Source organism: Macadamia integrifolia, chromosome 3, assembly GCF_013358625.1.
Source record: "Macadamia integrifolia cultivar HAES 741 chromosome 3, SCU_Mint_v3, whole genome shotgun sequence".
NCBI classification, from domain to species: domain Eukaryota; kingdom Viridiplantae; phylum Streptophyta; class Magnoliopsida; order Proteales; family Proteaceae; genus Macadamia; species Macadamia integrifolia.
In genome coordinates, this window is record NC_056559.1 from 23,821,138 (window position 1) to 23,849,049 (window position 27,912).

General features: G+C 37.6%; 1 protein-coding gene across 1 annotated transcript; it reads right to left on the reverse strand.

The window, feature by feature from the left end:
* Positions 1-83: 83 nt before the first annotated feature.
* Positions 84-26,209, reverse strand: LOC122074000 (small glutamine-rich tetratricopeptide repeat-containing protein-like). Its single transcript, XM_042638762.1, has 10 exons — positions 25,976-26,209; positions 24,148-24,407; positions 21,562-21,592; positions 20,322-20,458; positions 7,340-7,406; positions 6,888-6,987; positions 3,252-3,415; positions 1,545-1,591; positions 1,316-1,366; positions 84-662 (listed from the first exon to the last, which is right to left on the reverse strand). Exons 1-10 carry the CDS (start codon positions 26,046-26,048, stop codon positions 261-263), a joined length of 1,332 nt encoding a protein of 443 aa, XP_042494696.1. The 5' UTR covers positions 26,049-26,209; the 3' UTR covers positions 84-260.
* Positions 26,210-27,912: the final 1,703 nt, after the last annotated feature.

The window sequence follows — 27,912 nt, forward strand, 5'->3', positions numbered from 1 at the left end:
CTGCATTTTGATGGGCAGCATCACACTCAGCTGGTGGGGTACACCAGAAGTCCAGCGCTGTCCAGCACAACCAAACACAATCCTAGTGGAATAATATTGTTAATAAGTGTATCAAAACGTAAGGTACAACCTCTATATCAACAGAAAGTTTAGCCCTAAAAATATTGACTATTAAAACAAGGGGGTAGGGATATAAACAATTGAAAGTATAGGATGGTCTATATATTTCTGCACAGTGCATAATTCTGTATTGTAATGTATCAGTTTGGTGCTGAACCATTGTTCATGTTGCCTTGTGTATGATCATGTCTTGTTGCTCCTGATAATACATCCATGACATTTCTCCAGGCCCCTGATAACTCCTCAGGTAATTCCTCTCCAAAATTCAGAGTAATGTTCCCATCTATCGTTATTTCTGGCTCATCCATCCCTTCCTGGTCCTCCCTGTCACTGCCATCATGGGGATTGTTTTGGGCCTGTTGGCTTTGCTCCTGGTATGAAGTCGCAGCTAGGTTCAAAAGCATGCTTGCCAAATCAGCAGGATTAAAAGCCGGAGCTGTGAAAGTCGGAGGTGGCCCACGGTTTACTGGCTCTTGGTGATCAGGTGGTGGTGGGCCGTGGTTCCATGAGCCCTGCTGAAAATGCCATGTTGAACCGGCAGCCTGCATAAAAAAGGAAAAAATCTATCATTATTACCAATGAGGTTTGTGCATGATGTCTACTTTGCAAGATAACCAAACTATTTGTGCAACAACAGAAGTCACCTACAAAGGATGACATTGAGTAGAAGGATTCATGTCAAACACTAATGCATGCTCTCGCAAAGATACAATTTTCCAATTCCTAAGTAAAGCTATTTTTTTGATAAGATAATTCCTAAATAAATAAGTACCAGTTTTTCTGTTGGGCACTCAATACCAGTAATATTTTGGATAGTCGGGATGTCAACTACCATTCATCTACAGAAATTCTTAGATAAATTCTTAGATGGACAGTAGGTCCATAGATTGGTACCTTCCCTTTGATCATGAGAACACTTGGACAACTGCCCATTAAGAAAGACCTAATTTCCAACCCAGTTTTAAAACATTGATTTACAATAACCAGGTTCTGCTATTTGGAAAGTACAACTTAGTCTCCTCTGTCAATTAAGAAGTCATGGGTTCAACTCTCCTGGGGGCCTACCTATCAAATAATTGAAAAAAAGGACTGAATACCCATAAGCATGACTACAGCAACTACAGCAAGTGTCTGTCCATGGGTCAAAACAAGATCACCATATGTTGAAAGGATAAGAAATTAGAAAACCAAATACCTGCTCATGATATGTCCCTTGCATCTCTTCCTTCAATTTTTGTTCGGCCACCTATTATTAGATATTGCAAACAATGAAGACTGAATTTTTTAACAGAAACATTATCATCCTAATCAATTAAAGCACCAGAAGCAGGAAGGATGGTACAAATACCAATTACTGGCAGTTGCATTAGCAGTAAACACATCAATAATGAGATGGTATTAGGAAAGGGCAGGCATGATCATACCCGGATATTTTCTTTGATGGATTCATTATCTGGATCCAGCTGTAAGGCTGCATAAATGATATCTTAAATTAGGAACAGAGTTCAATCTGCAATTTTACATTTGTAAAAATGAAAAAATAGAAATATCAGATGTTAACAATTACAATATGTGGACAATGGGATGTAATAAAGTCATTATTGCCTCAAAACCAAGAGGTGGGAGTTCCACCAATTGTGAATAATCGCACATTGGCCAACTCTGGGACCTTGGATGATTCATACACCTAACAGCCTAAGCTTTGGGTTAGACACTTCCAGATGGTACCGGAGCACCAGGCCCATCATTAAAGATATGTGTATGGCCAGACAAGAAGGGACCGCATGTGCCATGTGTATCGCCACCCAAAGCAAGTGGGCAACACATGAGTTAGATTGTCGGGAATAATCCCACATTAACTGACTCTATGACCTTGGATGACTTCATATGCGACCTGAGTTCATATTAGAGTTGGGCCTCTCTACCTAAGAGCTTAAGCTTTTAGGTTGGACACCTCAATACCACCACCTCTAATGATTTCCTAGTCACACTTTCTCTTAGTAATGCACTATTCACTTGGAAAACATGCTTTCTGCCGCCCTATACAACTTCATCAACTATTAAAACAAAATAAAGTAGCCTTCATTACTTTCTCCTCGAGTATTACTACTGTTCAAAGAATCAGGAAGACATGAGAAAGATTAGTGTAGTTAAAGTTTCTAGGATTTTCAACTTCCTAATGCAAGTTATTGTCTAGGTGAGACCCAAATGAGATAATATTTTTTAAATTTCGTGATGAGTGCTGAAGCATTAATTTAGTTTTACATATGTACGCGATCAGAAGCTAAAATCAAGTAGTAATACTAAGAATTTTCTAGATTCCAAATTTAACACAGCAGTAAGAAATACAAATTGTATACTTCTCACACTCAATAGATAATTGGATTACAGTGGTAGTTTCCAGGTCTTCTTTTTAAGATTATACTTTATCCACTGGCCTATCAACACGAAACCAGTTGGCTGAACAATGGCCTATCCACTGCCTAGTACATTATTCCAGCTTACCTTAACGCATTTGATGGGGTCCTAGCAGGTTGAATAAATAGACTAGCCTTCACCTTGGCAAGGCTTTTCCCACACTGGAGATGCAGGTAGTGGTTGAATATACCATTTCTCAGCCAATGCCTGGCTAGCCAGTTGTGGTTTCCTCCCCCATCATCTTTTCCTAAATTAAGTTTGTCTCTCCCTCCACCCAAAAATATATATTTTTTAAAGGAAGAATGATAGAACTTTGATGTTGGTTTAAAATTTTCTTCCGTGTATTGGTACAAATTGAACCTATGGTTTTTCTTATTTTATTTGTGCCATCTGTTTGATTTACTTGTTTCCTTGTTGGTGAAAGTTTTGTTGCTTTTCTGATGGATGATATAAGCATTCATATATTGTACATCATTACTATACTAGATATGTATATTCATAGGATAGAAAGACCGGGGGGGGGGAGGGAATTGGGCCACCTTGTTGCCTAGGCACTCCTACACTACCTTGGGTCGCTTGACGCCTTGACAACTATGAATTAAATTCCCTCCGTCCCTTATTTATTTTATTAATTTCTTTTAATTAGCAATAGAATGAGAATTTGTATTTATCACTCTACATCCTTATTGTTACTGTTATAATTTCATACTAACCTTTCTTAAATCCTTTGTTGATAGCATCCCTGTAATTCCCTTGTGCATAGTAAGCCAGGCCAAGACGACTGTATGCCTTGATGTAATTTTGGTCAATTTCAATGGATTTTAGACAATCTCTGATTGCTTCAGTATATTTTTGGATCTCTGTGTAAGCGGCTGCCCTGATAACCATGCATTAATATTAAACTACTAATGGGCCATAACTTAAATAAAATTAAATAATAGGATTTATGAACATGGAAACTAAATCTTAAATGGAGATATTGATTAGGCTGAAAAAGACAATAACATCTGTACATAAAAGGTTGAAAAGAAGGCATGAGCTAATATATGCTAACATATAATAATTTAGATGATGAGCTACAAACAAGAAAAATCAGATTTCCCACAAATGGAGAAACTTGAAAATGTCATTCCCCATTTCGGGTCATTTCAATTTCACGGCCCTGTTATGATAAGCTTTTCATAACGGTCAACTATTTTGAGCCATGTGGCTGGATGAAGTGGGGAATTCTGACCCTTGGATAGACAGGTCTAGGTATGGATTAGCAACGTATCAAATTTCGAACCTAATCAATACCCTCCAGTGTATTAACATTAATCCTAATATTTTTTTAGCCGTCCACATATGAGTATGTACCCTCCTGTAGTCAGACGTATTTTTCCACTTAGCGAACTTTTTGGGCCAAGACTTGACATGTGACAGGGGCCTTGGAGTCTACTTGTCCACAAAATTTGGGGCCCATGCAATCCGTCACGTGGCAGATATTTGGACTGTTTAGAGAATCTTATCTGAATCTGCTGTTCACTTTTTGATTGAGTATTATAATTCTGTTTCCTGATTGATAATCTGATTTTTTATTTGACTAACATACCCTTCTCCTAGTATCACTAGGATTGATCCATAATTTCAGATCCACCCATTGGATTGATTTGAGACTTTCGTGGGTTCCCTACCTTAAAAATAGAACTCGACATGAGTTCTAATCTAATCTGACCATCTGATTTTGTCTCATTACTTTCTTCCTAATCTGTAATTTTATTCTCCTGAGATTCGATTCTGTTTTGGTACTATTTTTTTCGTTTCTTAGACCAGTATTACATACACTGGTTTCTCTGTGTGCACATGGCACATTTTAATATGGAAATTAGGTAGGTAGTTGAGCTTGCAGTCATAGGTTCATAGAACATGAATGAAGATTTGAGTCATGTTTCATCTATAAGAATGACAACTGCAACGAGGCTACGAGCTATGCAACTCTGAATTCACATCCTTTTGGCCGCCAACACCTCCACCCACCACCCCTTGCGTGAGATAAAAAAAGAAAGTTTAATAAAAAGCCCCTTCTGCCTATCCCCTATAAAAGTCACACACATCAAAGAAGATGACTTATGAAGATAAAATAAAAAAGTCACTAAAGATAAAGCAACCCCTGAACCTTCATGTCATACATCTTTGACCCTCAACCATTATGATCCTTTATGCATATTTTCGGAGTCTCTTCTCTCAGCAACATTTTAAATTTCAAATTGATAGAAAAAGTGGTATAATAATTACTAGTGTCTCCCTTTACCAAACGGATCCCAGATTCTTTTATTATTCAAAGTATTACCTTAGAGTTTCCATGTTAGTTCCGATAAGTTAACCAACTTTTATAGAAACAGTTGAGACATTTGAGACACCCCAGCCTCAATTTGGACAATCTACACATAAAAGGGAAAAATGAAAAAAGAATAAGTACAATTATTCGTTTTAGTATGATGTGCTGTAGCCTTATTGCACATGGCAATTTGCATGTTTAAGATTTGCAAGCGGGGTGCAGAAAATCCAGACCTGCAACTACAAAAAAGAATATAACCTCATGTGGAGGTAGAAAAGGTTGAATATGGGCTCAAAAACAACATATCATTCTAATAATCTAAAGCCCCCATATGTTAGTAAAGATTCTATAAATGCAACTAGATATTTATTGATTTACTGATTGTCATTAACTTGTCAGAAATCATCAAGTATGATAAACAATGGGTCTATCTAAAGGAAATATAATGAAATAAATGGTCACTAGAAACAAGTATGAAGCAAAAAAAAACCCTAAGATTACTCCAATTAACAGTATCAACATGACAGAGATTTCAGGGTAAGGTTGCTCCATTGCTACCTAGTGGTCACGGGTTCGAGTCAGGAAACGGTTTCTCCACGAACCGGGGGTAAGGTTGTGATGCAGTGCTCCGATGGATTGACCCAAACCCGCTCCAGAACCCGGACCAAGACCTAGATCCAATTTGGGTTCCAAGTTTAATAGAATATTCTAGGATTTTATTTTTATTTGAGAATATTTGTTTCCTATTTGAGTCCTTATTTGCTTCTAATTATGTTAGCCTAGGTGTAGGAGGTTTTATTTCTATCTTAGTCTTTGATTTTAATTAGAAAGTTTTAATTTTATTTTATTATAAATTAGACATGTAATTCATGGGAAGATTAGCTGACAAATAAAGAAATAAGTGATTGTGAAACTCCCCCCCCCCCCCTGCGTGGTTGTCTTCTTCTTCTTCTCTATCTCCCCCCTTTCTTCCTTCTTCTGTGAGGTCTCCTCCCCTCCCCTCTCTCTACTTCCTCTTCTTCTCCTTCTTCACTTTCCTGCTGTATTTTCTCTTTCTCAGGGATTATTCTGTTTCTGGCGAAAGTTACAGCGTTACACAAGTTCACTGATATCCCTTGTGTGAGACCTGATAAAGCTAAAGATTTGTTCGAAAGTTCCCCTCCCTTGGGCGATTGAAACCCCAGAAGCCTGACCTTTGTTGAAGCCCCTACAGTGAGATTTGAAGTCATGAACAAATCTGGTCTGTGCACCATCGCCCAGATCTGTTTCAGCAGTCCCAGATCTTGCTTTCACTGGTCGTCTGACCTTATGGTTGCTTGCAATCAAGAGCTCTATGACTGCTGAATCTCTCCCTGAAGTTTCAGCCTCATCTGATCCATATTGAGAGTGTTCTCCCACCTGAAACCCCTTCAGGTCTTCCGCCACCATCTTCTTGGCTGGAGGTTGAAGACAACCCCCAAAAATAAAGAATCGTGGGTTTACTTTTAGCCCTTATATTCTGTTTTTCCCATAATACCCCCTCCCTTAGTCTTTAATACCTTGTGCCCTTATTTTAACTTTGTTTCCCAGAATACCCTTTAAACCCATCTATGCTACTTTGCTACTTCTAATTGGAAGTTTCTTAGATTTACAATTCTGCCACTCCTTATTAGAAACTTCTGGTTAATTACAAAAGTGCCATCCCACCTTATGAATTTCAATCTATTTACAGGATTGCCACTCAATTGTAAACATCAGCAAATTTACTGTTTTGCCACTTGATCTTAGGCCTAAATTGCTTAAGTTCTTAAGTGGGCCCACAACCAACCGGTTGGGATCTCTTGGGGCCCACCGGCCCTGCATCAGGTTGTGTACATTATGACCCTCCCCAGACCCCACTGTGGCAGGAGCGTCGTGTACTGGGTAAGCCCTTTTTTAACGTGACAGTGATTTTCCATGTCATGATGTTTCCTTTAGAGTTCAACACTACCAGAGCTCCATCATAACAGGATAAAATTATTTTATCAACGTTCAAGTTAGCCAAAGATCATACCTGTTACAGTAATACACAGCATTGTTCCCACAAACTGCAATGGCACAAGTATACAACTCAACGGCATCCGAGTACAACTTGGACTGCATGGCCCTATTTCCTGGAAGGAAAGAAATATTTACACAGTAAAATCTAATCGATATGAATATAAGTAATGTATGTTTCTCAGACATCATGCTACATGAACCAACAGAACAAATGGGACCAAATATTTTAATGATGCATAAGTGTACAGATAGGCTGATCTGTTAAAGTCGGTCCATCAAAGATAGTTCTGACTATTCACATAGATCCAATTGAAAACTTTTAACACAGTATGTAATATCAAGTAATATATAATGGACAATCATTGATATATTCTATTTCAAGAAAGTAAAATAGAAAATGAAACTTAGCAGAACAAAAGCAAGCCATTGGAAACTCATCTATTGGAATGCACATATAAGCTTTACCTTGGGTTTTGAGCATCTCAGCAAGATTCTTCTGATTTATTGTCTGGCATCCAGACACTTCGATTTCCTGATATGATACTGATTCTTGTCAAGCAACTTGCACGAAGGTTATATAAGTATAGAAAGAATAGGGAAACACCAACAAAAAAAAGATTGAAGTTTGATATTTTCAAACAAAATTAAAGACCAGTACTTGGTGCATCAGTGGATAATATTTGATCTTGAGAAAGGAGATTGCATCTTTCATTCATAATGCAGCAAAGATACTGTGAAGGCTTAAAAACAAAGGATGACTTTGGTACAGTTAAGATGACCTAATGTACCACATAATTTTAATCAGTCTCCACTCTCCATAATAAATTATTCTCTGGACTAGCAAATTATTTTCTGACTGTTCAAGTGGCAAAGACAAGCATATGCTAATAATTTTGAGGCATTCTAACTCATATGGAACCTTGGCCGCTGGTAGGGTTCAAACTAGTTATATTGGTAACAGAATGAGAAACACAGTCTTTCAAGGATGCACCGAAGAAATTAATATAGTATAATGTTTAAGTAAGATGAAACTTCCCTTGCAGCACCCCAACTCCAAAAAACAGCCCTTGGTCTCCATTCAAACCGAAAAGAGATCCAGAAAATAGCCACCAATTTCACGAAAAATAAAGGTCTACAAAAACATTTACAATAACTTTCAAGGAAATGAGGCAAGAGGATAAGCCACCAAATTTGAGAAGTTAGATCACAGGTAGGCTCCCAAAGAGCCTCAAGGACAATTGTATGAATGTAAACAAATGAAATTCCAGGATTTCAGAAGACGAAAATCTATTCAGCCCACTCGACATGGAATTCTTCTGAAAAGCTGACCAAGTAGAATTATTTGCTATAAGAATATTATATTCATATGAGCAATAATAATTTATTAGAGGCAGGTGTATAAGATATATGGACAACTCGAACAGAGCAGCATTCTGCAAAAGAAGAGGAAATCCTTTGCGACATGCCAAAGCCCCATGGAAGAAAACGCACAAGTACCACCCACCAGCCAAGTAGTGTTATTCCTTCCAATGCAGGCTAGACCAGAACAAATACCCCACTTAAAAGCCTGCTCAGTAACACCAAACCCAAATCCCATATAAGACCAGCATCAAGCATCTTCTGAGAATTTGATAAGAAGGCAACGCTCATAAACAAGGGAAAATACGAAAACTTGAAGGGTGACCAACATATGTGAGACATCACTGATAAAACTTAGTGAGCTGTGGTCTTTCCCCTTTGAGTTCTGCCTCTGCCACACCCTATAACCTCTTAGCCCCTATAACACCTTCTCCTTTTAGAGTTCAACATGTTGATTTCTGGAAACTACCATTGATTTGCTAGAACATTGATATCCCCAAGATCACCATGACTGACAGATGCATTCATGATAACATTGACCAACAAAATTAGCCTTCACGTAACTACCTCTGTGACGGCTCTGTCAGGCAAAAGAGCCATAACACCTGAAAGCACTGGGCTAGCTTTTGCTGTTGACTCTTCTTTAGCTACTTCACTGATGTCAAAGCCTTGGGTAACATTTTCAACTGGCCATTTCCAATCATCTTCCTTTAATGGGTGCCTACGATCTTCTCCATTATGTATTTCCATTTAGTGAGAAACACAACGCCTATGCCATAACTCCAAAGGTTACAGGCACTGATCCCTATACAAGATTCCACAGTTGTCAAGGCGACAAGGCAACCTAAGGCGGTGGAGGGGTGTCTAAGCGCTTAGGCGACAAGGCACCTGATGTAGATCAGGCTGCACAAAGACCCAGTTCTGGTTCAGTTTAGCAAAGGAGAAGATTTTTTCTATTTTAATTCTTTCTTGGGCAGCAAGAAAGAAATGTCCATTTGATCTCTGCTGTAGTTAGAATCTAATTAGTTATTTGTTTCTTTTTTGGTTCTTCATGTTAGACAAAGAATGAAGTAGTTAGTTTAGTTTCTATTTTAATGTCTTTCTTGATTAGTGTTAGAAGATATCAAGTGAGGGGGAGGGAAAGAATCGAGATTATGCTTGTCACAGTCAAATAATTCAGTTTTCCCACCATCTTCGATACTTCTCAGGATCTTCTAACACATAATCTCCTTCAACTGTAAATTTCACATTTAGATCCATCGGAGTATCAAGAGGTTTGGTTCCTAACATACCAGTCTCTGTAAGCAAATCCAAAACATACTTTCTTTGAGAAAGCAAAATTCCCTTCCTTAATTGGACAACTTCAATACCCAAAAAGTACTTCAACCTTCCTAGATCCTTAGTTTGAAAATGTTTCTGTAAATGTCTTTCAAACTTTGGATTCCTTCAACCTCATCTCCAGTAATGACAATGTTATCAACATACACAACTAGAAATATCCTCCCTACACCAGACTTCCGATAGAACACCGAATGATCATTGTTACACCTTGATAGCCCAAAATCACAAACCACATTAGTGAACCTACCAATCCATGTCCAAGGAGATTGTTTCAAATCGTACAAGAACTTCTCAAGCTTGCACACCATACCAGACTCCCCCTAAGCAACAAACCTTGGAGATTGCTCCATATACACAACCAGAAATATCCTCCTTATACCAAACTTCCGATAGAACACCGAATAATTACTGTCACACCTTGATAGCTCAAAATCACAAACCACATCAGTGAACCTACCAAACCATGTCCGAGTAGACTGTTTCAAATAGTACAAGGACTTTTTAAGCTTGCACACCATACCAGACTCCCCCTAAGCAACTAACCTCAGAGGTTGCTCCATATATACTTCCTCATGCAAATCACCGTGAAGAAAAGCAGTTATCACATCAAGCTGATACAACAACTAATGAGCCAGAGCTGCAAGAGATATCAATAGACGAACAAAAGCCAACTTAGCAATAGGAGAAAAGGAATCCAGATAGTCAACACCATAAACCTGGGCATACCCGTTCGCAACTAGCCAAGCCTTCAACAAGCAAGAGAATCATCAGGATTAACCTTAACCACATAAACCCAATGACAACCAACAACTGACTTACCCTTAGGCATCAATACAGATCCCAAGTATGATTTTCCTCCAAAGCGAGCAGTTCTCTTTCCATAATTGTCCTCCAACCAGGACTAGATAATGCCTCTGCAATAGTTAGGAACAGGATGACAAGAAATAGTCGAAAGACAAGAATGAAAAGACGACGACAAACCAAAATAAGACAAAGTTAGAAATAGGATGTTGGGTACAACTCCTAACAACCTTATGTTGTGCAATAGGAAGATCTAGATCAGCTAGAGGAATACCTGGAGTAGGATCCGTACACAAAGACAATGAGATAGGTACCATAGAGACAGGAGGTGTTGGTGCTTCCCTAGGACGACGAGTATAAACCTGCTGAACAATTTGTGGAGGGGGAGGTGGTGGCAACTCTATTCTATGACAACCTGTGGAATAGAATGATGAACAATATAAAGTGGGAGATCATCATCCAGCTCAGACAAAACAAACGACTCATCCGGGTAGGATGTGGACTCAAAGAAGGATACATCAGCAGTAACAAAATATTTCTGTAGGACAGGAGAATAACATTTGTACCCCTTTTGGGTACGTGAGTAACCCAAAAAGAGACACTTAAGGACTCTAGGATCCAACTTTAACAAACCTGGACGATGATCACGAACAAAACAAACATAACCAAAAACACGAGGTGAAAGAACAAAAAGCGGGTCAGAAGGAAACAATAAAGAATGAGAAATACCACCACGCAGAACAAAAGAAGGCATATGATTAATAAGATAATAAGGAGTCACAACACAATCAACCCAAAATGTTTGGCCATCTTCATTTCAAAGAGGAGGGACCGAGCAACCTCCATCAAATGTTGATTCTTCCTTCCAGCAACTCCATTTGTTGAGGAGATTCTAAACAGGAAAACTGATAAATCATTTCACGATCAACCATGAACTGAGAAAAAGAACAAAAAAAAAATATTCTTTTGCATTTTAACCATGTAAAACCTTAATGGCCACATTAAACTGGTTTTGAACTTCAGCAACAAAGGCACAAAAGATGGAAAACAACTGAGAACAATTTTTCATTAATTAAATTCAGGTAACTCTGGAATAGTCATCAACAAAAGCAATGAAATATTTTAAACCTAACTTGGATGTAACATGACAAGGATCCCATACATCCGAGTGAACCAAAGCAAAAGGGTGCGTAGACCGTTTATTGACTCGAGGGGAATAGCTTACATGATATAGTCTCGCAAACTGATAAGACTCCATTCTAAACTAGAAAGAGACCTAAAACAAAGATCAAGCTTCTATAGACCTTAAAAAGACAGATGACCCAAATGACTGTGAACCTAATGGGGGATGAGAATACTCAAACATGCAATAGGAGGATTATCTTATCAGTTTGGGAAGCTTCATCGTGTAAGCTATCTCACTCGAGTCAATAAACGGTCTACACATCCTTTTGTCTGGTTCTTTCTGATGTATGGGGTCCTTGTATTGTTACATCTAAGTTGGGTTTTAAGTATTTTGTTGATGAATATTCCAATTGTTACTTAGATTTATTGAATGAAACATTGTTCTGAGTTGTTTTCCATTATCTGTGCCTTTGTTACTGAAATTCAGACTCAGTTTGGCTTGTCTATTAAAATCTTACGTGGTGATAATGCCAAAGAACATTTTTCTGATCCATTTTCTAAGTTTATGATTGAGCATGGTATAGTTCATCAGTCTTCCTGTTTAGACACCCCTCAACCAAAAGGTGTTGTTGAAAGGAAGAACAGACATTTGATGGAAGTTACTTGGTCCCTTATGTTTGAAATTAAGGTGGCCAAGCATTTTTGGCCTAATGTTGTTTTGATCACATACTATCTTATTAATCACAGGCCTTCCTCCGTATTACGTGGCGGTATTCCTCATTCTTTGTTATTTTCTTTTGATCCATTGTTTTTCTCCCTCCATGTGTTTTTGGTTGTGTTTGTTTTATTTGTCATCATCGTTCAGGGTTATCCAAGTTGGATCCTAGAGCTCTTAAATGTTTTTTTCCAGCTTACTCTAGTACTACAAAAAGATATAAATGCTACTACCCTGATTCGCAAAAATATTTTGTTACTGTTGATGTATCTTTCTTTGAGTCCACCTCTTATCCAGATGAGTCATTTTTTATGACTGAGTTGGATGATGATCTTCCCATTTATATTGTTCATCACTCAGTTTCACAGGTTCCAACTATTACAGCCCCACCAACTCCACCAATTATTCAGGTCTATACTCATCGTCATAGTTGTCACGACATCAAATCGATCCAAGGCGGTGGATGGGGTGGCTAATCGATTTGGCGATGAATCGCCCGTTATAGATTTGTCATGGCGTTCAAATCGACCATGTGTCATTTTTTATTTTTCCTATTTTCTAAAGTTATTTAGTATGCTACTACCACCAATAGTACCATCCATTATGAACTCCTACTATCCTACAATTTACAAAACAGAGTAACAAAATATGTTAAGTGTTAACCAATAACATTAACATCAAGTATTCAAGTTATAATTTATAAAACAGAGTAACAGAGTATGTTAACCAGTAACATTAACATTAAGTACACAAGTTGTAAAGATATAAACACTTTATAAAACAAAGTATATAAGATTATTAGTTAACCAATGATACACTTTATAAAACAGAGTATATAAAATTATTAGTTAACCAATAAGGCAATAACATATTAACATTTACTAATTCTGTATTTCTATTTATGCTGTTATGAAACATAGAAGAAGGAACAGAGAAGGAGAAGAACTGAAGAAGAAGAAGGAGAAACAGAAGCAGAGAAGCAGAGAAGTAGAGAAGAAGAAGAATAATCAGAATTCAGAAGCAGAAGACGAAGAAGGAGAGAACTGAGAAGGAGAGAAGATGAGAAGAAGGAACAGAGAAGGTGAAGAACTAAAGAAGAAGAAGAATCAGAATTCAGCAGCAGAAGACGAAGAAGGAGAGAACTGAGAAGGAGAGAAGATGAGAAGAAGGAACAGAGAAGGAGAAGAACTGAAGAAGGTGAAAGAGAAGCAGAGAAGAAGAAGAATCAGAAGCAGAAGACATAGAAGGAGAGAAGGAGAGAAGAAGAGAAGAAGGAACAGAGAAGGAGAAGAACTGAAGCAGAAGAAGGAGAAAGAGAAGCAGAGAAATAAGAAGCAGAAGACGAAGAAAGAGGAGACAAGGGGAGAAGGAGAGAAGAGAACTAGAACGTGGCAGGGGAGGAAAGACGTCGCAGGTCCTTACCCTGGTCTTGCTGTCGGAGAAGGAGAAGGACGCCACTCACAGGCGGAAGGATTCGAGGGTTCGTTGCTGGAGAAGGAGAAGGACGTCACTCGTTGGCGGAAGGCTTCGAGGATTCACTGCCAGAGAAGAAGGAAGTCTCTCACAGGCGGAAGGCTTCGAGGCTTCACTATTCATTCTTCAATTTGAGAAATTGAGAGTTGAGACAACTAGTCAACTGGGTTTTGTTCTCTTTTCTATTTCGCCTACCAATAAAAATACAAGAGAATATTCAACATTGTTAACAAGTAAAAAAAATAAACCAATACAAAAAAGCGATTGATTAGTATATCAGGCGTGCAATGGCATCCATGGCGATGCCTATACGACCATGGCGGCCACCATTTGTGACTCCCATAAATCCACTGCCATGCCCCCAGTATTTTCGTCACGACGCCAAATTGCCGCCTAGGCGACGCAATGACAACCATGCTCATCGTTGTTGGGAAGATCCAGCACCCCCTACTTCTATAGTGCCTACTCCATTGTCTTCGTCTATAGATCCTGAGTTAGGTATCCTTATTTATGATCTTGATATTCCCATTGCTCAGCATAAGGGTGTTAGGGTTTGCACCCAACATCCTATTTCTAATTTTGTTTCCTATTCTAATTTACCACATTCTTTTCTTTCTTGTCTTTCTATTGTTTCTAGCCATCCTATTCCTAAGTCTTTTGCAGAGGCGTTGTCTAGTACTAGTTGGAAGATAGCTATAGAGGAAGAACTATTGGCCTTGGAAGAAAATTAGATGTGGGATCTTGATGTCTGCTATTGGTTGCCATTGGATGTATGTGGTTAAGGTCAACCTTGATCGTTCTCTTGCTCGGTTGAAGGTACGGTTAGTTGCCAAAGGGTAAGTGCACAGGTTTACAAAGTTGACTTTCTCTCCTGTTGCCAAACTTACCTCTGTTCATATTTTGATATCTTTTGTAGCTTCTCATCATTGGTCGTTTTATCAGCTTGATGTAAAGAATATGTTTCTTCATGGTGATCTCTATGAGGAAGTTTATATGGAGCAACCTCCATGTTTATTGCTTATGGAGAATCTGGGATGGTGTGCAATTTTAAGAAATCCTAGTATGGTTTCTAGCAGTCTCCTTGGGTGTGGCTAGTAGATTTATTGATGTGGTTCTTGAGTTTGGACAGTTGAGATGTGACAGTGATCACGTGGTTTTCTATAGGAAATCTGATGTGAGAAGGATATTCCTTGTTGTGTATGTTGATGATATTGTAATCACGTGAGATGATGTTGGGGTATCCAATACTTGAAGGTCACCGACATTGGAAATTTCAAACTAAGGATCTAAGAAGGTTAAAATACTTTTTAGGTATTAAAGTTGCTCAGTCAAGGAAAGGTATTTCTCTTTCTCAGAGGAAATATGTTTTGGATTTACTTACAGAGATTGGGATGTTGGGGTCCAAGCCTCTGGATACTCCTATGGATCCCAACGTAAAACTTACAGTTGATAGTGATCTTTTAGATGATCCTGAGAAGTGTCGACGGCTGGTAGGAAAGTTGAATTATCTGACTATGACTCGACCTAACATTGCCTTCTCTATCAGTGTCGAGTCAGTTTCTTTTATCTCCATGTACATCCCATTGGGAGGCTATTGTTTGTATTCTGAGGTATCTCAAGAAGGCTTCAGGTTGTGGCCTGTTATACTCTAATCTGATGTGAGAAGGATATTCCTTGTTGTGTATGTTGATGATATTGTAATCACGGGAGATGATGTTGAGGGTATCCAGTACTTGAAGGTCACCGACAATGGAAATTTCAAACTAAGGATCTAAGAAGGTTAAAATACTTTTTAGGTATTAAAGTTGCTCAGTCAAGGAAAGGTATTTCTCTTTCTCAGAGGAAATATGTTTTGGATTTACTTACAGAGATTGGGATGTTGGGGTCCAAGCCTCTGGATACTCCTATGGATCCCAATGTAAAACTTACAGTTGATAGTGATCTTTTAGATGATCCTGAGAAGTGTCGATGGTTGGTAGGAAAGTTGAATTATCTGACTATGACTCGACCTGACATTGCCTTCTCTATCAGTGTCGAGTCAGTTTCTTTTATCTCCACGTACATCCCATTGGGAGGCTATTGTTTGTATTCTGAGGTATCTCAAGAAGGCTTTAGGTTGTGGCCTGTTATACTCTAATCATGGGCATGGAGTTGTTAGGCAGTCAACCACTAGGTACTGTACTTTTGTTAGTGGAAACCTTGTGTCATGGAAGAGTAAAAAGTAGGTTGTCGTGTTTCGATCTAGTGCAGAGTCTAACTATCATGCCATGGCACATGTCACTTGTGAATTGATATGGGTAAAGTAGTTGTTGATGGAACTTGGGTTTGAGTGCACTTCCTCTATGCAGTTGTGGTGTGATAACCAAGCTGCTATTCATATTGAATCAAATCCAATATTCCATGAGAGAGCACAATACATTGAGGTAGATTGTCACTTCATTCAGGAGAAGCCACAACAAGGGGTTATCTCTAAGAGGCATGTTCAAATGGGAGAACAACTTGCAGGTGTTTTTACTAAGTCTCTTGTGAGTGGTCGAGTTGATTATATTTGTAATAAGATAGGGATTCTAATGCAGGAATAGATTACAAGTAACTAACTCCGCAATTTATAACCCCAAACAATACAAATACGAGTAAGAAACAAAGAAATAATACCATCAAATAAACCCCCAAGGATACAATACCCATATAGGAGCAAAACCAGCCCAAAACCCAACCCGATAGGAGAGAGAGAGACCTTCTATAGAGCTGGAGAGAGAAAGGTGCGGCCAGGTCTGTGAGTCTGATTGAGCTGTACTTTTGGGTGTAGATAGTCCCTAAGGAGGGTACAAAAACCCCCAAATATGAAGGGCTTCTGACGGCTGGTTATGGAGTTATGCGCTTTCTTGATTTTCAGACCTAGGAGAGAGTGTGAAGAATTCTACAGGAATAACAACTTATCTTCTTCAGATAACCTTCAAGAGAGGATCAATTGATCTTCTTAGAGTATAGAACCAGTCCTCCAAAGGATCTGCAGATCATATCTCAAACTTGGGCAGGAATGAGGGTTGATTGGCTTTAAGAATAAGAACTCTTTGGCTGGCTGATTCTGATTTTATATGCTTCAACAGGTCTGAGCTTTTAAGAACAATAAACAGAAAATAAAAATAGAAAAAGAAGAATCGATGGAGGGTTGAGAAGGGTGAAAGAGAATAAATGAATGGGTATCTCACCCCTCAGGTTTTGGGTATCACACCCCTCAAAGGTTTAGGCATCTCACCTCTCAATAACAATTTTTTTAGCTAAAAAGTAATCACTCAATAATTCATTCATTCATTCAAATCTAGAATTATAAGTACATAGGCTTCTCTATTTATAGAGGGCAAAATAACAATCAAACTACTACTAGGAGCTAGTTTCCCAATAGGACTAGACACTCCTACTACAACTAGGAGCTAGTTTCCCAATAGGACTAGACACTCCTACTACAACTAGGAGCTAGTTTCCCAATAGGACTAGACACTCCTACCACAACTAGGAATTCAAAATAGGACTAGGACTTGACTTTACGACTCCAACATAGAGTAGGACTAACTAACTAATAGTCCATATAGGACTTTACAACTGACCAATGGTCTAATGGGCCTTTATTGAATTAAATAGCAACTAACTAAACTAATTAATTAAATCCTGTGTTTCTATCTTCTACCCATATTTTAGGCCCATTAAAGTGGCCAATTTCAAAGAAAACCTATGGGATCAAAGGCCCAACACATATATAACACAACACAATCCAAGGCTTATTTGAAATAAAATAAGCCCAAGTGACTTATCTACATCACATTATTGACATCTAATATCTAGCTTGAGGGGGTGTGTTAGAAGATACCGAGTGAGGACGAGGGAGAGAATTTTGATTAGCGCTATCAAGATTCTCCCCTTGGGCTTTTATGTCCTTTTGTCTCCCTTTATTGTGTGGTTGGTGTATTTCCTCTTGTGCCCCTAGTAGGGTTATGTTTTATTGTGTATATCAAATGAAGTGGGTCAACACAAGGTTGTGACCCCCAAAGGTTACAACCATCTCTCTTCTCTCTTTTACCTTTTCTTCTTCTAATTTACCATAAGCAAGCATAGTAATTTAGTTGGTAGTTTTTGTCTTACTCAGTAGTTTCTATTTCAGTTCTTGGTTCTTAAAGTAGGACTTTCTATTTGCAAAACTTGGCCAAAGCTATAAATAAAACCCTCCATCGATTGTAATTTTTAACCAAGAGTTTTTTTCATGAAATTGAAGAGTTTCTTCATGGCTGAGAGAGTCAAATTGAAAGGGTGAGATGCCAAGACACTTGAGAAGGTCAGAGGCCCAGGGGGAGGATCAGAGGCCTGAACCGACAGCATACTTTTCCCCTTTGTTTCTTCATTTTTCTTTCAAGGTTGTTATTCAGTTTCAAAGTTCTGCTACTGGTATAAAGCCTGCAACAGCAGTGGAGGTTATTTTTCTGGGCAGCCATTGACTTCACTTATCTTTCAGACCCTGCAGGTTCTGAAGCTCATGTTTTGAAAACTTATGGAACACCTCCAGGACTACACTTGATCCACAGCAGTCCAGAGGTTTCTGCCTTGAGTTCTGGGAAATCACCCAAAATCTGCCCTACTTCAAGAATTCCCAGATTTGAGGTTTCAGTCCTCCAATCAGGTCGAGCTTTTGGGACATTATTGGGACTAATAAAAGCCCCACTCGACCAGTCTTACAGACCATGCTGAGGCCAGCTTAGTAAGTTATCAGATTTCTCCACTTTTGGCCTAATTTCAATAAGATTCACATTTCTGCAAACTAAAGTCTACCTCAGCTACTGTTTCTTGAGCTACTATTTGAAGGGGTGTACCTTCGACCAACATTACAGCCCTATATGGGTCTGGTTTGTGAGTTACAAGATTTCCCTCTTAACCCTAAATTTCCCAGATTGGGGTTGATTAAATATGGCTGTGATCTGATCCTAAGTTCTGTGAGTTGTTGGAGCTTGTTATTGTTATAAATTGGGATTGATTACCTCTACAATTGGTCTATATTAGCGCCCACTTAGGCGTCACAAGGCACCCAAGTGTTATTTTTTATTTCTCCTCTTTTATAACATTAGTTAGCATGCTACACATACCTTATAACATAAAAAATTAACATTAAGCCACATCAAGTGATCAAAAATCAACATTAAGTCACATAAAAAATCAATATTAACAACAATTGCCTAGTGCGGTTGGTGAGCTGTGGTGTGCAAAAAACCCATATTCACCAGGAGGTCTCAAGTTCGAGTCTCTTGGCTGTTACCTACTTCCCTCCCTACCTACCCAAAATAGATCAATATTTAGAGAAATGTTTTTATTCTCTAATAAGTTTGACAGGTCAAACGATTTTATTTTTACATAAGCTTTTTGAATTATGTAGAGCACAAAACCAGCTTTTCAATAAGTCTAAGATTACTTAAGTCTAAGTCGTAATGACAAAGTTATGTTCCGTTCAAACTTATTTTAAAGTGCGCAAATGCTGTTAAAATTTCCTGAATGAAAAATAATTTTCTGGACATCAAAACAAAAGATTATTTTACCAAACTTTTGGTTTTTAACAATGTTTTACCATGATAAGATTTATGAAATTTTCAGAATTGAGAAAAACTTAAGCATTTGAAAGATGAAAATTGCCCCTACCAAAACAAAATCAATTTTTGTTCTTGGAATGGGGGGTTTGACTTTTTAATCATTTTTTAATTTAGTTTTTAAACTATTTTTATTAGATTCATATAGGGGGTATTTACTAAAATGATATTTGACATAAATAAGTGTTGTGTATTGCACTAAGGCAATAGTCGAAATAATTGTTGTGTGTGCACTATGGCGACAATTGCCTAGACCACAACTAGGCCGCCTGAACGCCTAGGCGACGCCTTGACAACTAACTCTACTAGATACCAAAATTAGGGAGACTATGTCACATTGGAAAGAGTCTTTACCAAATCTTTTAAAACTAGACTAGATGTCAGACTATTTTGTCGTGGTGGCCTGTGGTCCGACCATTCAATCTGTATCGCCCAAAAAAGGAAAGATAGGTTTACCACAAAGGAGAAAGTTTTTCAGCTCCGCCTACCAGACGTGGTTGGGAGAATTCGATGGCCAAAAAGTTCTCCACTGACCAAAGTACCCCTCCCCAAAATATATACTTCACTAATGAAAGAAAAGGCTAGTGGAAGTGGTGGTTAGAGTTCGGCCATATCGTCTTTGATGTCCCAGGTTCAAAGCCGACGGATTTCATGAGATTTATTTTTTCATGAACTGTTGGACCAGGTGTTGTGCCATCTCTGCGATGTGTAGTTTGTATTACTTTGACGCATGCTTGAAAAACTTTCATTCTTACACAACTAGATAATAGATAATGTGGAGAATATTAATTAAATACAAACTACGCATCGCAAAGATTAATAGTTTTCTTCTTTTTGATGGCTGAAGGTTGCCGCATGAACTAGACAATCTCCTCTGATTTCAAAAAAAAACACCAAATTTCTATATAAATGTTTACAAACTTGGGAACAGAATTACATTTTTTTAAAACAAAGAAGTGCATGGACAACCAGGAAAAGAGACTAATAATGTTATAAATAATAATACCTGAAGAGCACCATGAAACAAATTTGATACTTTATCCAGGTGGACCTGGTCATCGTCCCCATCAGGTGCGTTCTTTAAAAAGTTGATTTTTTCAAGCGCACTAATGAATTGTCCAAAAAGATTATCTTTGGACACCCCTGCCAATTACATTTCTTTGTTAAAACCCATTACAACAACATAAGCATCAAAGAAAACTACATAGAAATGATAATAGTGATAATGATGCTACCCCCATATGGAATATATCAAGTATAAACATTTTGGCCAACAGGAATTTCAAATGCATGGGGAACAGGAAAATAGTTTGAGTTTCAATAGTAAGAAACCAATGCTATGATCTCCTTTCTCTTTTGCATTTTATTTTTCTTCTTTTCAATGTAGTGTTGATATTGGAGAGCATCACCCACATGGGACCAGTATAATGGTAATTCAATTAGAAAAGGGGCATGAAGGTGAAAAGGCTTGCTGGGCCCAAGGGAACAGGATCATGAAGATCCTCAGGAAGATGGGTTTATTGATCTTAAAAATGAGAAATACTGAAAAAGGAGGCATTCGCTTTCAAGGCAGTGTCTCAAATCTCATATTAAAGGTAGTCTTTAACAAGACCATGGCAAGCTTCTGGCCTTTCTTCGTTCTTGCATTGCTCAACAAAGAATGTGATCATTCTTTTCTTGCATCAAGAAAATTAGATAGTGAAAATTTTCTCCACACTAATGGGTGTAGAGGGTATCTCTATTCCAACACCAATTTTTTGCCACTTGGAAGGTGATGTGGCAATTTCAACTACATGGATATCTAGGTAATGGTGAAAATTGGCAGAACCACACATCAAATTTAAGACTTGAATTTAATCATATACTCTCCCATGTAATAGCATAGCTTCCCATGTCTATCCATGCACCCTCTTCCCACACTTCAAATTTTCAAGGATAGTCCTGAATTTTTCAATGCTTCATTTTACCACTTGGCAAACTCCGTTTGGATTGAAAGTTTGAAACTTGACATGTGAGAAGGAGCCCTTCGGCTCTACTTGTCTAGAAAATTCCAGCTTATCCAATTTTCCACATGGCATAACTTTGGGTGCTGGGGTAAATATACCCAGTCTACACCCACTGGTGTACAGAAACCATCCCTGATTAGTTATTAAAATATAATCAGTGAGCATAATATTACATTGACAACATATGAAGTCAAAAATAGCTCAAGCTAGAACAAAGTGATATGAAAGAACAAATCATACCTGAAGATTGTTCTCCAGTCCAACTCTCACTCTGAATTAAGGAGTTCAACATGAAGCAAAGTCAAAACTAAGAGTTAAGACTGCATAAACCAACTCCAGAGTCATCAAGAAAATCAAATTCATACAATCAGAAAGCCCTCTTATCAACTGAAAACATGATTGATCATCCTAGAAGGGGAGAAAAAGAAAAGAGAGAACTGCTAGGGTCAGAAGATTAACATTAAAACCAGTCGGGATGATAACTTTTCATCAAGGCAAGGAGTGCGCTAAAACGGAATGCTATTTCTGCAATGCTGACTTTGTTAGCCAATCCCACCATCAGATAACTAGGGTGCCATTGGATTACCAACATGTCAAATTTTTTGCGCCACTGAAATCGTATGGCCCACCATCTATTGAAAGTTTTCCTCTTGTATTCCAAGCAGTTAAATACATAGTTCTAATCTTGGTCAAAACCACCGAGATTTCACAAAATATTTCAGTATCTATGAAGGTTGAAACGAGACTGGTGCGACTCAGTAGGAATGCAGGGTTCCAACTTCAACTGAAAATTTTGGCATTTCGCCAAAATTTCGGTTCTGACTCAGTTGCACTACAAACGGTATATATAAAAGCACTGCTTTGATCGAAAAGGGTTGAAATTTCAAGAGTTTCAAGGGGTTTCACCTATTACAGGGGAAATTCCAGAAAAATAAAAACTTTAGGACTTGATATTTTTGGCTAAATCACCGACATTTCTTGGTGGAACGAAGTGTTGGGGACTACTACAATGCATATACAGCGATGATTTGCTCCATTTAAGCAAGATTTGTATAAGATACAAACTCAAACTTAGAGAGATACCCCTTTTCAAACTTAGAGATATACCCTTTTTGCCCAAGGTTTTGAACCTTCCCAGAACTCTGGTACTGACAGAGTTGGAGGAATGGTTTTCATAGGGCCATAGTGGTGTTTTAACCTCGGTTGTACACTTGTACTTGACTACTTGTAACACTTGTACACTTATATTTTTAACACTTTGACAATGTGTAATATTAAATGATGTTTTTTTCATTCCTTATGCTTATTTTTAACTGCTTTCATTTAATTTTGTGTGCTTAAATACTAAATTATGTGTAGAATATGCTATATTTGTCAACCTAGGGTACAAAACCAAACTACCACTGGGGTGTGCTTTTTAACAATGTGGGTTCCAATATGTTGAATGCTTAATTAGGTTTTAGGTTCCAATATGTTGAATGCTTAATTAGGTTTTGCCTAAAGTTTCGAGCCAAAATACGGCCATTTGACCACCAAAATGGCCAAACGAAATGGCCAGCCAAAACATGCAGAGTTTCAATTGAAACCGAAATCTCGAACCTTGGTTAAATAAAGAAATAGGGGTCCATGTGGATGAGGCATGATCAAATCTTGTGGCTAAGCTCAAACCCACCATACATTAAATCCACTTTTTTCTTTTTCAAACCATCTAATTGTTGTCTAAAGTTAATTTCTAGATTTGTATCCATAAAATTAAGTCGTCAATCTGCCATGTAGCAGATAAATATGTCCAAGGTTGCCCTTGTTCTTCCTTAGCTCCATAACATAAATAATAATTTCTCTGAAAATTAAGAAACATGGAAACTTCTACAACCATGTACAGTCTGAGGAGAACTTTCATAGAAGTTGTGATCACCTCTTATTACATGTGGGGAAGTTTAGCTCATATCCAAAGTGTTTGAAGGATAAGTTCTAGAAAAGATGCATTCTCCTTATAACATTTGTGCACGAAAAGAAAGAAAGAAAGAAGGAAAATTACCCAAAAGAATGTAACAAGATTAAAACATCATCATAAATGATTACACTATTTCATGATCGTAATTCCTAAAATAAAAACTTTAAGAGTTCTGTATAAAAATTACTTCATCAACCCCACCACAGAATGTCAAGGATCAGATTGGCATCAGCCTGGAACTCTAGAGTGTAAATATAGTGGACCAATCAACTGCTGTACTAGATTTTAAATAGTTTCAAAGAGTTCATATTTTTCCGTTTTAGTTTCATAAAAATTTGTTTCAGCTCAGAAATCTCATAATATAAGGGGAAAAAAAATGAAGCAATTATCATCAAATTGAAGAGGCTCCTCTTAGTTTCCCATCTAAACGTATTAGCATATGAATATAGTAAACAACTTTCCTCTCCTTTTCTGTTCTTCATTTTTCTAACAAAAGAAACGACCCCTAATATATCAAACAGCAACAGTCATGAACGGTCCTAAAAGCCATTTCAAGCAAGAGGAAAATGGAATCCACTTTAGAACAGAATCACAAAACCTTCTACTTTACTTTCTCTTTTATTTTTACAGCTAGTTTTAAGAGAATGCTTAAATGCAAATTGACAATTATGCTAACAAACATCTCTTTTAGAGCATGCTGTAGCCAATTAGCTTAACACTAGATCAACAAAACATAAATCAAGTAAGGCACAGAATTAGAAAGAAACAGAATGGCATGACAATTTAGAAGTGCATCACCAAAATAATGGTCCGATAACATCAGAAATAAAGGTGACAAAAAACCATATAAAGTTGGTCAGAGGATAAACAACCTGTGATTTTAATGCATCTGCAGTACTTCCATCAACAGTAATCTGTGATGACGATGTACTTGGTGTGTCCAATGAAAATGCTCCATGACCCAGATCTGATTCAGTAACATGTTTCTTTTTATCCAGTGAATGGAATAAAGTAATCAAAAAACCGGGTTCCATCCGATCATCAACAGAAGATTGATTGACCTTAAAAGCCTCCTCCAAACACTCCCTAGCAACCTCAAGTGCTTCAACATCAACACCAGGAGTAGGTTCAACTGTTGAAGAGGAAAGAATATATAAAAGAGGAATTTTATATCTCAGCAGCAGCTTCAGTAAGTAATACATAACTGGGATCAAAGAATAGATTCTTGTACACCAAAATGCACATAATCCCTGGACCAATCATTGATAACAGAAAATAGGACAGATAGTGCTGTTTTATTTAAGCCTTATGAATATTTAGTGCAAATGTTGCAACTATTTATTTTAAAGAATGAGTTTTATTATTTTGTAACCCAAAATTGCACATATAGGAGGAGAGCAAGTCTCTTACAGCAAACATATTGATACAGTTATCACTGGAGTCACAATCCCAAATGATAGGTTCTCAAGTCTGACCAACCCACTTTCTTGAACTCTGTGAAGGCAGATGAATCCAGCACCACAGAGCCAGTTAATTGTCTAACAAATTTTAGGCATGGTGCAGGTTGTATCTTGAAATTCCCCAATTTCTCTCCTGAATGTAAGTCACAATAATGATGTGAAAAGCTAGCAAGGCCATGTCATCCAACATATAAGAGAGAAACCATACACTCATCCACAGTCAATTTTCACATTCCAGAGTTGTTGGTTTCTTTGTTGGAAAAATAGCAACATGGTGAAGAAAGGTACACACTAAATTTGAAATCAACAGAAAAGCAGCACTTCTAAACAGAAGAAGATGAGCCTTTTCCCTCAATGCATCAGAGATGCTGATCTCCAAAGCCTCAAAAAAGTAAAATACCATCAGAAAACAAGGGACATACAAGAAGCATTACAAACTGAACTCAGAGTGAATGATGACAATTTGGAACAGAAATCAAGCTAAAAAAACATCACAATAAGACCAACTATTAAGTGATCAGTTCATCAAGAACAACAGAAAGAAAATCCGACAATTGAATTCAACCAGACTAGATACTAATACTTATGTAACCTCCCTCCACCACCCCCCCCCCCCAAAAAAAAAACCCCACTTATATAAAGAAAAACGACCAATGTTTTCCCTCAATTTATTATAAATAATGATCTCCATAACCTCAAAAAAATTAGTTACAATTCAAAATGTGATAAATTAAATCCCTGAAAAGCTCAACCATTAGAAACCAAAAAACAAACAAGAAACATCAGAAACTGAATTAAGAGAGAATGATGACAATTTCCAACAAGAAATAAAGCTAAAAACATCAAAATAGAACCGAATAAACAGTGATCAGTTCATAAAAATGAGGAGAGGGCAGATAAGATAATAGAATTCAACCAAAAATCCCTAATACTTCTACACATAAAAATTCAACTTTTCACTCGATGCATGATAGAACCCGATCTCCAGAACCTATAAAACTAAGATACAATCCATTAACTCCCAGAAAAGTTCAACCCAAAAACAAACCAGACAGACACCAGAAGCATTACAAACTGAATTCAGAGAGAATGACGACAATTCCAACATGAATTCAAGCTACAATACATCAGAGTAGAACCAAACACATAACAATTAGTTCATAAACAAAGAAGATAACTTCTTTTTAAAAGAGAACAGAAGAAAGTGAAAATGAAGCGATAAAATGCGAGAGAAACGAACCAGACTTCAAGAAATCCAAAAACGCATGCACGATTCGACGAGAGAGAGGAGAATCCGTCTTCAAGTTCGCCATTTCGAAGACGGAATGAGATCGAAAGAGAAGATTCAAAAGGCTTCTGTCACAGAGGCACCCGAGTCTCCCCGGGTCAGCTGGTCCTCTCTCTTCCCTCACAACCGGACCCCACCAGGGGAAACAGAAAGAGAAGATTTTAGGGAATCCCTTCACCACCTTCTTTCTTCAGTTTCTCCTAGCTTTATATAGGTCTTCTTATCCTGTGTGTCACTGATACATTTTATAATCCTAATCCTTTGACGCCATCTTCCTGATGAGGTAATCTTGTGGTCCAAAATGGAGTTTATTTTATTAAACTACATTGGAAATATGGAATCATTTTGCTTTCTGTCATTTTCATCCAATTGTGGAGAGAAGCCGCAGAATCGCAGATACGAGTGTTAATCGGTTCGATTTCAATTTAAACAGTATAAATCAGTTCGATTCATATTCATTTGACTAAAATCATAATTGCACCATTTACTAAATGGTTCCACTTTCTGAAACCGTGACCGTTTAGTAAATGGTTTCGGTTTCCACGGTTTCTAAACGATGTGAGTTTCATGGTTTTAAATGGTTTCGGTTTCGATTTATTCCATATGGTTTGTAAAATGGTTCACAATCGATTTGTTATAACTTGCAACCATCTCTAAACTGAAGATCATAAGCTTATCAAAAAATAATTTACAACCACAAATAAGAGATTCTATATTAACGATGGTATGTCTTAATTTGATAATCTAGTGCTATTTCTTTGCATGGTCATTTTCAAACATTTAAAACTAATATCATACAACATCTAAATCTAGCCTTTTACAGCATAAAATATTAAAATGACAGGTGGTTCAGCCAAAACACCCCATCTATGATAATATAATAACATAGTAACATATATGGATTACAAGTTCATGATCTAAAGCCTAAACTTGAACTGAATTGTAATAAATCATACCAAAGCAGGATGGGCACTTAATTTAATTGTTAATTGTTAATTGTTATACTGACTTTATTTAATTGTTATACGGATTAATCAGATCGATTTAAACGGTTTAAACGGTTTCAATTCGGTTTGAAACCAATGGATTCCGCGATTAAAACCGACCCGACCCGTTTAGCTAATCGGCCTGAAACTTGAAACCATAACCGCACCATTTACTAAACGATTTTGCGGTTTCGGTGTAAATGGATCGATTCGATTTCGGTAAATAGTTTTGATTACAAATTCACATCCTTAATCGCAGAAGTACAGAACAAGCTTCGCATGAGGACAATGAAGGGGGTTGCCAGGTTTGGAAGAGAGGGGTGAACTGAACTGTTGGTCAGACCGGTTGACCCAATGTAACAATGTTGGGTTGGCCCAATTTTAAAGTTGGACATTAGGTGGACCAACTCGAAAAAGATTTTAGGAGGAGAGATAAGCCTGAAAAGCAGCGTGGGCTGCGCCTAAACACAATTGAGGGAAACCTCTCCCTTTGTGATGCTTTTGTGCATACTTTTATTGGGTCATGTGTTGATATATGGGCATGCAACCTCACAGGGAAAGTTCTCTTTTTTTTTTTTTTTTAATCTTTCTTTTTTTTTTTTTTTTTTTTTTTAAAGTGCCCCATGGGACCATAACTACAATGATTAGAGAGCAACCACTAGAGAGTGAATAAGGGAAGTGAGAAGTGGTGCCTTGCGCCTCAAGGGACCAGCAAAATGCTTTAGAATTTGTCTTCCTTTATCTTATATGGTTGAAAATTGAAAGCATTACCACAAACTTGTATTTTATTAAAGGGAGCAGGGCTCTCCATACCACCATTACAGAGGTACATCAACACTTCAAGTTATGCCATGTGGCACATTAATTGTGGTAGCAATTTTGTTGATAGGTAGATTTGAATGT